Source organism: Lytechinus pictus, chromosome 6, assembly GCF_037042905.1.
Source record: "Lytechinus pictus isolate F3 Inbred chromosome 6, Lp3.0, whole genome shotgun sequence".
NCBI lineage: Eukaryota > Metazoa > Echinodermata > Echinoidea > Temnopleuroida > Toxopneustidae > Lytechinus > Lytechinus pictus.
In genome coordinates this window covers 22,913,181-22,926,076 of record NC_087250.1, presented here as the reverse complement: position 1 = coordinate 22,926,076, position 12,896 = coordinate 22,913,181, and the positions used below count along the sequence as shown (strand labels likewise).

Here is a 12,896-nt window from a genome sequence, read left to right as displayed (position 1 = left end):
GATGGACGATTAACGCGAGTATTTCTTTGATCCAATGACAGTAACCGTCACCTGGATTTGTGCATCTTAATGAGAACATACAGGTGTTGTAGCGATAGCAATAACATAATCACAAAGGCGTTTCTGATCACTTTAAGAAGGAACGGTTTCCCTGGTCTTGATTTTTGTTGGCTGAGTCCCAGTTTCACCATATGCCTGGAGCAGTGATTTTTGTGATATACATATATGATATCATTCGATCTGCTCACTTTGGCTTACGCATAAGGACCTCAATAACCTTGAAAGATACACAATTTATGCCTTATTGTGCCACATATATCTGGAATGTTATGGAGAAACTTGGGAAAATGGAATTTCAAATTCAAATGGTAAACAAATCAATCCCAAAATTGCCTCAATATCAAAATATTCTGACTATTCCCCAAATAAACACATGGAACAAAGATGACCAAAGGTAAACAAGAACTGCACATCATGATTTAAGGGATTTATTATCTACTGCGCATACAATCTGTTGAATATAAATATCCAATCACAAACTGCTTCTGACCCTTCTCATGGTGACGATCATAGAACCAAAGTAGACTAATATGAAGAGAATGTTATTCAGATGACAATAACAGTCACCTGTTGGTGAATTCATAATATCGATGAATGTCCATCTCTTCATAGGTCTATGGTTTCAGTATACAGTGCGTTTCAGAAAAAAGGTAATCTAAAGGGCTTATATTCAACGCATATTTAATTTTGTGACATTGTTGTGCATGATTATGAAAGAGAAACTCATCAGCTTTCCATTGATACCCTATTTGTGCCATTTGCGCTACGCATGACCAAATTAGTTGAGGTTGAAGACAAAAGGTGCAGAGACCACTTTTTCCAAGTTTTTGTAAACTTGATGAAAAGGCAGATGCTGATGTAAATACTTTCATTGATGCTTGAGCTGGCAAAAATCTTTTGATTGGACCCTTTTTCTTCCAAAGGAGCATTAATAAGTGAATGTACTTGCACACCATTATAGAGGAGATCGTACCACAATTGGACCAACATTTTGAGAGACAGTTGTGAGGAGTGTACAGGCATCTTTGGTGGATTCAGGACGGAGCTCCTGCCCATTGTTCCAGCATCATTTGTGATAGAAACAGAGAACTCTTTGGACATTGAGTTGTTGCCCTCAACCATATGGCATTGAATGGCCACCAAAACTGCCTGACCTCACGCCCTGTGATTATTTCCTTAAGGGACAATTAAAAATAAGGTTTTTGCAACTCTTCCCCAAGATTTTGATGACTTGCAGGGCCGAATTCGATATGAGGTGGATGTTTTGCACAATGATCTGGCATTGCCACTGGTGAGACGAGCTGTCCAAGATATTCTTCCACGCTTCTGGCTTTGTTTTTAAAGGAGAGGAGGACATATTGAAGGTGTGGGTCAATCAGACCAGGTCCATGATAAGACATCAATTTTTCACTCATCATTTCAGAAAAATACCTCAAGTAACACTTCATTCCAAAAATTACTTTGGAAAACATTATTTTATCAAGTGCACATTTTACCCGCTTTACCAAAACTTGGAAAAAGTGGTCTCTGGACCTGTTGTCTTCAACAGCGATTGATTCGGTCATCCGTGGCATAAATGGTACAAATATGGTATCAATGGAAAGCTGATGAGTTTCTCATTTATATCCATGAAGATAATTACACAAAATTAAATATGATCGGAATATCAGCCCTCTAGATTTAGATTACCTTTTTTCTTAAAGGCACTGTTTGGCTTGCACTGTATATCCTAATAATTTCCCCCATCCCCTTATAATTACAAATTACTATTAAGATTGATTATTTAAAGTTATAGAAGTTAAATTACCTGTTCACAATCATTTGAAATCTGAGTTGTAAAGCAATCTAGAATTCAAATGAAAAACTGCAGAGTTAGAGCACAATTTGTCAGTACCAGAATATGGCTGTATCTGAAGATTTTAACAGCATCTACAGCAGTCGTTATCTGATCAGAGCAATATTAATATGTGATGTAATATTGATGAGGAAATATCATTCATATCAGGACATGAGTTATACCACTGTTATGAATAGTGATACTTTAGACCGGGGTAGGCTTCTTCCTGTGTAGTGCATTAGGCAGGAAGCTGTCGTCACTTTTGAGTTTTGCAACCACTAAATTTAAGTAGATTGTTATCAAGGTTATAGGCCAACTCTAAGGGTGCGTTTATCCGCCACTTTTTTACCCTATAATCATGATTCCAATCATGATTCAAATCACGATTCTGCAGAATCACGATTGCGTTTAGTCGAAATTGAATATAATCATGATTAGAATCACAAACATGAACTACGAAAAAAAGGGCGTTTGGAAAGACGTTTCTGCAGAATCACGTACGAAAATGTTCGGATAAACGATATCGTGATTTGAATCATGATTGTATGACGTCATTGTGTCGAGCTATTTCCGGTTCTTGCCAAGGCGCGCGCCCCACGTTGTCACATCACATGTACGTCGCCGACCTCCAATTAAGTGTCCAACGTTGACCTATACTTCCTGGGTCAAACTGCGCACTGTGATGCGCACTGGATCGGTCCGAATCCGAGGAGAAACAGCGTTGGAACGAAGGTCGTCTAAACCCTGATTCTGTAGTAATTGTGATTCATGTTTGTGATTTGAATCATGATTCCAATCATGATTCAAATCACGATTCTGGCTTGAGGTCGGATAAACGCAGCCTATGTCTTTCAGGAAAGTCCGCCAGGTGTGCTTGGGACAGCCAATGTTCCTTCTTCCATTTGGTTGCCAAGTCATTGCTGTTTCAATTGAGCATATACTGATGGCATTCTTAAGACATGTTTTGCAAATTTCATCCAACTTCTATCTGTATATTCTTGTGATTTTAGGTAGGGAAAAATTCAGGAAAAGAAAGGAGGAAGAGGAATTAAGATGATGAAAAAAAGATTAAGTAAAGAAAGAGTAATGATTTGCTTAGGTTATGTCACTCAGTAGAGAGTGATGTGAGATTTAAGTCATTGATCTGCCCCCCCCCCCCCACATCAAGGTATCTTAGTTGGGCCCCTGGTCTAGATTCACTATATGATAGTAATAAATCAACAAGATAGCTATTTCATAATGTATGACAAACCCTTATGTATATATATGGTCCCCTCTTGAATTACTTATATCTGTTTTACAATGTTTGTATTATCTATGATATTAGATATGAAAGATCAAAAGTTGTAATAGTCACAGGTAAATGAAATTACCATGGCATGAACTGATATGATCCGATATGAAAAAAATGAACAGCCTTGAAAAATAATTATTATGTTATATTAATAAAGAGGAACGTCCACTGGCATGTCTTGTCTACATATAAAATCAATGTTGGCTTAGTGATGCTTGAAAGTAAACAAACATTCAGTCAAGTGAATAAGGCGTTGATAGTAATTTTTAGTGTACAATCAGTTCAATTTCTTCTCTTCTTTTTCTCTAACTTCTTTATCCCCTTATCTTTATGTTTTTTCTATGTCTTAATTCCCCTTCTTGTGTTTTACTCTTTCTCTTTCCCTCTCCATCTCTCTTCATCTTTTTTTTTTGTCTCTCAACATCATCCTTATTCTCCCACTCTTTCTTCCTCCTGTCTTTCTCTATCCATTTATCACTACCTTTCTCTATCTCTTTCTCTGTCTTTCTTTTTCTCTTCATCTTGTCTTTTTTCGTCTCAACATTATCCTTATTCTCCCACTCTCTTTCTTCCTCCTGTCTTTCTCTATCCATTTATCACAAACTCTCTCTCTCTCTCTCTAGGTGGTTTCAAACCGCCTCGATCACAAGAATCCCCGTTAAATTACGAGAACTTTTTTAGGCTGAAAAATACCCATTAATTATTCCTGCATTCACACCGCCCTGAAACATACCCTTCGGGATAAGTTCCTGAAGTTACGAGCATGCGCAGTATGGTCTGATAAGCAGCAAGGCGCGAAATTCAAAATCACTAGCCCAGCAGCAACCCATGCACGGCGCCGCACCCAACGACACGCTGGGCTAAAAGTTCCCGTAATTTGCTTTCAGACCGCCAAAATACCCACGACCTTGGAAAAATCCCCGCGAAAGTTCTCGTAATTTTGCCAAGTACCTACTATTTATCTGGTATTTTCTTTCGGGGATATTACGCGTAGTTTGCTTTCACACCGCCAAAATACCTGGTATTTTCTGATCGGGGTAAATTTCCCGATCAGAGAATACCTGGAACTAGCGAACTTCGAGGCGGTCTGAAACCACCTTTTGTGTATGCAGCCTTCTCATACCTTGTGTACTGAAGGCCCTCTCGCTCAGGAATTGAAACAGCAAGTTTTGTATGTGCTAGTCTTTGTGTGGAGACACTCATCATCCTTATTCTCCCAAGTGCTCTCTTTCTTCCTCCTGTCTTTCTCTATCCATTTATCACTAACTCTTTCTCTCTCTTTTTCCCTCTTTCTTTCTCTCTCCCTCTCTCTTTGTCTTCTCTTCTATCTCTCAGCATCATTCTGTCATTTTTAACCAGCCCTTCATAGATTGTAGAGTCAACAAAAGAACTGCAGATGAAACAATTATATATTTTATATGTTTAGGTTTCTCATTTGAATAGCATTTAGGCTGACAAAATTACTTGATTATACATTAGATTGATATTCCTTGTAGAGAATTTAAAAACTGTCTCTCCCTATCACCATAATGATCTTTTGATTGAAATTCCTACAAATTTCACATGCAACCATAATGAATGATATTGATCATTTACAACATTTATTCAAAATGATTGATAGATTTAGATCAATAATGTGTTTACAACTGGTAGTTGATTGACCAATCTTTCGCATATTTTATATACATGATTGAATTTTTCTTGTCTTTCATGGCTATCACCATTTTATTCCAGCATAAAGATATCTATTTCTTTCCTCTTGATTTACACCCGACAATGTTTGCTCTGATTCATATGTTACAATTCTTTCAATCCTCCTGAAGGTGTAAAGATCAAATACAACCATATCATTTTATTATCTTACATCAAGGACTACAATTCCTAGACTAAATTTAATGAAAACATGTTACAAAAGAATATAACATCATTTGTAAGACTCAATTCTACTTTCTACTAAACTTCTATCGTACATGTATTAACCCAAATAGATGATCTTTAAATATCATATCATTATACATGTATACTGCACTTTATATTATAAAAGAAATTTGCACTTTTTACAAAAATTTGATATACTATATATGAATTGGTTTTATAAAGATAAGATTGGAAAGCTTCTTTAATACAGAGGTGAAAGATAAGATCAAACAAAAAGCTTGGGAAAATAAACAGGATAAATTATTGAAACATTATTTTAAGGTAAGCAATGATGAGGATATGCATGTATGCTTGCAAAAAAAAAATATTTAAATGTGATATATATATACAATGACGAACCTACTGACAGATTTATATACAAAACAAAGCTAAATATATTTCAATTTAATAGTATGAATTTTTAATTCTTGAAATGAGTAATCTGTTTGGTTAGGGCATTGTAAACTTTCGGAGGAATGTGGGATGATAATATCATTTAAATTCGGTTAAAATGAAAATTCGAACTCTTTATGATTTTTTAAAATCATATTCTGTCAAAGTTTAATTGGTCAAAATATGAATGATTTTATTGTCAAAACATAGAGAAGGGACTTGAAAGAAAGAAGATTCAAATTTCAATGATATCATTCTTGAATAAAGAATGTCTAGACTTTTACCAGCATAATACATGTATGAACACACAAGCATTGAATTGTTAAAGGAGAATGAAACCCTTGAAACCAGCTGAATCCATATCAAAGAGAAAAATCAAAGAAACATATTGTTGAAAATTTGAGGAAGATTGAATGAATAATAAGAAAGTTATGAGCATTTGAATATTGAGATCACTAATGCCATGTAGATCCTTCTATTGGCAATGCGACCAAGATCTGTGATGTCACACACGTACAACTCCCTCATTACTTTAGTACTTATTTCACTTATATTCTCACTTTTATAGAGTCTATCACAAGGTGAGGTGTTCTCTTTATGAGAGGACAAGTACAGAGGTTTCACAACATTATATCATTGATGAATCGTTTGTCATATGATTAGAAAGAGCAAAAAGAGATGTTTTGGGGTATATTTTCAGTGTCCAAAAGGGGAGAGTTGTTCATCTGTGATATCATAGATCATGGTTGCGTTGCCAATGGGAGGATCTCCATAGCATTAGTGATCTCGACATTCAAATGCTCATAACTCTTCTATTACTAGTCCTATTTTACTCAAACTTTTGTTGATCTTATTCTTTGATTTTTCTGCTTTCACAAAAGTTAACTTGCTCCAAGAGTTTCATTCTCCTTTAACTTAAAAATAATCGTCGTTCAAATACATTACTTTGAATTTAATAACACATAGGCATGACCATTGTATCAAACATGAATGTCTCCATGGTCCTGTTATATAAAGACTTGTTATAATAACAATTTCTATCTGAAGGTTACTATGATCCAATCAAATTGAATTATTTCAGTAGCTTTTAACTATTGATTGTTACTATAACAAGTTATGTTTTATAAGGACTTGTTATAATGATTTCTATCTGAAGGTTACTATGATCCAATCAAATTGAATTATTTCAGTAGCTTTTAACTACGGATTGTGACTATAACAAGTTATGAAACTGCCCCAATGGGTATAAGGGGTGGCAGATTGAAGTTGAACACAAATGGAAATGTAGCAAAACATTGCTCTGAAATGTTCTTAAAAAAACATTATCACTCATTTAGATTAGTCTGCCGTGCAAACCCTTCACTCGAGATTATGGTCTGAATGTGCAGCCACCTCAAGGCCATCGAAGTTTTGTATATGCTAGTCTTTGTGTGGAGACACACTTGTTAATCAAAGTTTCAATCAGGGTCTGCCCCTGGAGACTATGCTGAGTGAGATTCTTGATGATTTACAAGACGAATGTCTTCTTGTAAAGATGAAGTTTGTCTCCATCACATCCTACGAGGTTACCAGAAGGAGTAACAAGACAAGGGCTAATGAAGCTATGGCGATCTGATTCCACATATTCCATGATCCTCCTTGCCTGGATGATACCATCACGTGACACCTGATCAACTGCGTAGGTATTACGCTCTCTATCCCAATACGCGATGTAGAGTGTGTCTGTCAGTTTGTCAACGCGACACTCTGACAGACCCCACTCATCACAGTGTATGACAGCCTTCTCTTCTCCTGATCGTGAGATGACAGTGTATTCATTATCATCTGTCGTCACAACGATATCACCTGATGACAAGGCTTGTATCCCATCCCACACCTCCTTACCCTGCATCGTAATAGTGTTTACTATCTTATCATTAGCAGGATTGATAACGTAGATATTAGACTGATCGTCCTGAGCAGCGATGATCATCCCATCCCTGTCAACATCAACATACACATACACACTTAAACCGTCTTCATTCCTTGGTATGGTGATGTCTCTAATCACCTTCCATTGTCTGTCATAGAGAGTGATGCATCCATCCAACCTGTCACCCATGCAATCATCGCTATCCTTACCACATACTATTACGTTACTGTCTATGGGCGCACATGATGTAATCAACACACCTTCATCAATGACTTTCTCTGTGTGTTGAGTGTTAATGTTTGTAACATACATGTCATTGTTACCTCTGTCTTGCACACATATCTCATCCTCACTGAACAAACTACACACGCACGGCTTATTAACAACCGATGGAATGTGGATTGACCTGGCAAGTTCCCATTTACCGATATACCCATCAATTCTACTATAGTATTCTCCACCTGCTTCCCCCTCTACAAACTTCACTCTCTCAACTTCACTCTCTATTCGGTCAAGACAGTCGCTCACATTTTGATGAACATTCAAACTTAGATTTTCATCAATAGATGCAAGTACTTGAGGAGCTTCATTCACCAATGTTTCATCATGTTGGTTTATACGTGTGATGTTGGATTCAATATTCTTAATAGTGTTTATGACATGCTGACTCTTAATAGTTAGATCTTTGATCTTCTTAGAAACGATTTTGGTGATTGTTTTTGCATCTGATAGAAGTTTTGCTTCTTTGTCTTTAATGATTTTTTGCTCCTTTTCTATCTCGATGTGGCAGTCCTTGATCCGTTTTTCTCTCTTCTCATTAACGAGTCTTATTTCCTCATCTGCCTCCTCGTTAATCACCCTAATCATTCTGTCCTCCTTTTCCTTAACAGATTTGATCTCGTTGTGATACGATGCTTGAATGTTGTTGTTTATTGTCTGTAGATTAGTATCACTGAAAGCTAAAGCTGTCTTTATTTTTAAATTTACGGCTTTCATTTGTTTCTGAAGTTCCTGTATTTTTGGCCGTTTCTCATCCAGTTTTTTTCTCCTCTCAAAGATGACATCCTCGATATCGTCTAGCTCACATGGTTTTTGGCAATGTTCTTTGATAGCGCATCGATCACATACGGGTAGTCCGTGTTTCTTACAGTAAAATGCGATTGGCTCACCATGCTTGTCACATGACCATTTCATGTCATGACCTTTTCGAGGTCGGAGCTGAACTTGGTTTCCTTCAGGAAATCTTGCCGCCATGATGTAATGTCTGAAGATTGTTAAGCTCTGGTTGATAGAGGAAACCTGTAAGAAGCAGGAAGAAGCTTTAAAAATAAATGGAATCAAAATCAGTTTCAATGGTGGAAAATAAATTATGTAGACTTGGACCTTCTCATATGTCAACATTAATGCAAAAGCTAAACTCAATAATGAAAAAAAATATTAATGTTCTTCAGCTAATGTACCTTGGGTGTAAGCATGGACCTAAGAGATGGACGATAAACGCGAGCATTTCTTTGATCCAATGATAGTCACCTGGTTTTGTGCATCTTAATGAGAACACGGTGTTGTAACAATAGCAATAACATAATCATCAACGTGTTTCTGATCACAGAAGGAACTTTTCCCCTGGTCTTTATTTTAGTTGGCTGATTCCCTGTTTCACCATATGCCTTTCAATCAAATGCTTTATATTTGGAGCAGTGATTTTTGTGATATAGAAATAGGATATCATTTGATCCGCTCACTCCCGTACACATTCGGACCTCAATTACATTGTGCCACATATATCAGGAATGTTATGGAGAAACTTGGGAAAATGGAATTTCAAATTCAGATGGTAAACAAATCAATCACAAAATTGCCTCAATATTAAAATATGCCAACCGTTCCACAAATAAACTCATTATTCAATGGTTTCAGCATATATGGTAGTCACTTCCCCCATCCCCTTATAATTACAAATGACTACTTTAAGATGGATTATTTGAAGTAATGCAAGTTACATTACCTGTTCACAATCATTTGAAATCTGAGTTGTAAAGCAACCTTGACTTCATATGAAAAACTGCAGATTCAGAGCACAATTTGTTAGTAACAGAAAATGGCTGTATCTGAAAACAGCAGTTATAGCTGTCTTTATCTGATCAGAGCAATAAAATATGTGATGTATTATTAATGAGCAAATGTCATTCATATCAGAACATGAATTAACTATTGTTATGAATAGTGATACTTCGTACTTTGGACCCGGGTAGGCGACATGCACTGGCGGGTGAGAGGGGAATATCAGCGGAAAAAAACACTCTTTGTAAAATTCTCACCACTTGGTTCTTCCTGTGCAGTGCATTAGGCAGCAAGCTAGGGTCACCTTGGTACTTATTTGCAACCACTAAATTTAACCTCCCATCAGATTGGTATTAAGTTTATGGCAAACTCTAAGTTTGAAAAAAAGTAAGTTGCCAGGTGTGCTTGGGACAGCCAATGTTCCTTCTTCCATTTGGTTGCTGAGTCATTGCTGTTTCAAATCAACGTACACTGATGGCATTCTTCAGACATGTTTTGCAAATCTCATTCAACTTCTACCTGTATATTCTTGCGTTCTCATTCTTGTGATTTTAGGTAGGGAAAAATTCAGGAAAAGAAAGTAGGAAGAGGAATTAAGAAGATGAAATAAAGAGTAATGTTTTTCTTAGGTTATGTCACTCAGTAGAGAGAAACAAGTCATGTGAGATTTAAGTCATTGATCTGCCCCACCCCCCCCCCACATCAAGGTGTCTTATACCCCTTTCATAAACCTATCCTCCAATTAGCCGCCTAATAGTAATGCGGATAATTCAATAAAAATTGTGTTCACAAACTACGAAAATTATCCGCATTATTTTTACGAGCCCCCGTCCTGAAAAAGTCGGATAATCGTCATGACAACTGGACACGCCCCCTCCAATGTGGTTGTGTGGAAAAAGGTGACCTTGTGACCGCCGCATGGCAATTATCCGCATTATTTGGAAATGCGTTCATAAACTCAAAATCTTGTCCCGATGCTGCTATTAGTCGGATAATTGCAGCATCAAAATAATGCGGATAACTCTGGTCCTCCTCCAATTTTACGACCACATTATGCTGCTATTAGCCGCATAATTGGGTTTATGAAAGGGGTATTAGTTGGGCCCCTGGTCTAGATTCACTATGTGATAGTAATAAATCAACAAGATAGCTATTTCATAATGTATGACTAACCCTTATGTATATATATATGGCCCCCTCTTGAATTTCTTATCTCTGTTTTACAATGTTTGTATTATCTATGATATTAGATATGAAAGATCAAAAGTTGTAATAGTCACAGATAAATGAATTTGCCATGGCATGAACTGATATGATCCGATATGAACAAAATAAACAGCCTAGAAAAATAATTATGTTATGATAAAGAGGAACGCCCACTGGCATGTCTTGTCTGCATATCAGAAGTGTGAGTGCGCACTCTAAATTACAGGGATTTAAAATAAGTCTAGATGGATTGTAGTTAGGGACCAATCGATTTCTGGATTTTGTTTTAATCCTAAAGACTTAAATTTAAATCTCAAATGATTTAAATTTAAATTAAATTTAAATCTTTCGAGATTTAAAAAAGGAATCTGAAGGATTCAATTAAATCCGGAATTCGATTGGTCCCTAACTACAGTCCATGTGGACTAATTTTAAATCCCTGTAATTTAGAGTGTGGACACAGATAAAAAGATCTGAAAAAAGCTGAGTATTGAAAAAGTCTGAAATTGAAAGAGCCCCCATACCTTTTGCACAGAGAAGAGCAATAAATAAGCTGAAATTAAGCTGAAAATCAAAACAAAAAACTCTGAAATCAGCTAATAATCTGAACTCTCACACCCCTGACATATAGAAGCAATGTTGGCTTTAGTTGGCTGGAAAGTAAAGAAACATTCAGTCAAGTGAATTAGGTGTTGATATTAATTTTAAGTGCACAATCAGTTCAATTTCTTCTCTTCTTTCTAACTTCTTTATCCCCTTATCTTTATGCTTTTTCTATATCTTAATGCCACTTGCTTCTCGTGTTTTACTCTTTATCTTTCCATCTCCATTTCTCTCTTCATCTTATTTTTTTTTGTCTCTCAACATCATCCTTATTCTCCCACTCTTTCTTCCTCCTGTCTTTCTCCATCCATTTTATCACTACCTTTCTCTATCTCTTTTTCCGTCTTTCTTTTTCTCTTCATCCTGTCTTTTTTTGTCTCAACATTATCCTTATTCTCCCACTCTCTTTCTTCCTTTCTTCCTCCTGTCTTTCTCTATCCATTTATCACTACCTTTCTCTATCTCTTTTCCCGTCTTTCTTGTTCTCTTCATCTTGTCTTTTTTCGTCTCAACATTATCCTTATTCTCCCACTCTCTTTCTTCCTCCTGTCTTTCTCTATCCATTTATCACAAACTCTCTCTCTCTCTCTTTGTGTATGCAGCCTTCTCATGCATTGTGTACTGAAGGCCCTCTCGCTCTGGAATTGAAACAGCAAGTTTTGTATGTGCTAGTCTTTGTGTGGAGACACTCATCATCCTTATTCTCCCAAGTGCTCTCTTTCTTCCTCCTGTCTTTCTCTATCCATTTATCACTAACTCTTTCTCACTCTTTTTCCCTCTTTCTTTCTCTCTCCCTCTCTCTTCATCTTCTCTTCTATCTCTCAGCATCATTCTGTCATTTTTAACCAGCCCTTCATAGATTGTAGAGTCAACAAAAGAACTGCAGATGAAACAATTATATATTTTATATGTTTAGGTTTCTCATTTGAATAGCATTTAGGCTGACAAAATTACTTGATTATACATCAGATTAATATTCCTTGTAGAGAAATTAAAAACTGTCTCTCCCTATTACCATAATGATCTTTTGATTGAAATTCCTACAAATTTCACATGCAACCATAATGAACGACTTTGATCATTTACAACATTTATTCAAAATGATTGATTGATGTTGATACATAATGTGCATACAACTGGTAGTTGAATGACATCTATTTTTCTCGTCTTATAAATCCATTATTGAATCAGTCTCGTCTTTCTTGGCTATCACCATTTTTTCGTTTTAATCCAGCATAAAGATATCTATTTCTTTCCTCTTGATTTACAAACAAAAATATTTGCTCTGATTCATAGCTTAAAATTCTTTCCATGCTTCTGAAGGTGTAAAGAACCATATCAATTTACTATGTTACACCAAATGCTACAATTCCCATACTAAATTTAATGAAAACATATTACAAGAGAATATAACATCATTTGTAAGACTTGAATTCTACTTTCTACTAAACTTCTATCGTACATACATGTATTAACTAACCCAAATGAGATAATCACCATTTTTTCATTTTATTCCAACATGAAGATATCTATTTCTTTCCTCTTGATTTACAAACAAAAATGTTTGCTCTAAAAAGCCTCTAATTCATATGTTACAATTCTTTCAGTTACAT

The 12,896-nt window shown here is 36.0% G+C and overlaps 2 protein-coding genes across 2 annotated transcripts in view; one reads left to right on the top strand and one right to left on the bottom strand.

Moving 5' to 3' along the window:
- Positions 1-4,613: 4,613 nt before the first annotated feature.
- On the bottom strand, positions 4,614-9,501 carry LOC129262804 (uncharacterized). Its single transcript, XM_064101223.1, has 2 exons — positions 9,419-9,501; positions 4,614-8,712 (listed from the first exon to the last, which is right to left on the bottom strand). The coding sequence occupies exon 2, from the start codon at positions 8,665-8,667 to the stop codon at positions 7,009-7,011; it is 1,659 nt and encodes a 552-aa protein (XP_063957293.1). The 5' UTR covers positions 8,668-8,712; positions 9,419-9,501; the 3' UTR covers positions 4,614-7,008.
- The window catches only part of LOC129263665 (mitochondrial potassium channel ATP-binding subunit-like), a 32,193-nt gene continuing 26,290 nt past the window's right edge, over positions 6,994-12,896 (top strand). Inside the window, exon 1 of the mRNA XM_064101224.1 lies at positions 6,994-8,021. Coding sequence (XP_063957294.1) covers positions 7,980-8,021 — 42 coding nt within the window. The 5' untranslated portion in view covers positions 6,994-7,979. The remainder of the gene's footprint in view (positions 8,022-12,896) is intronic.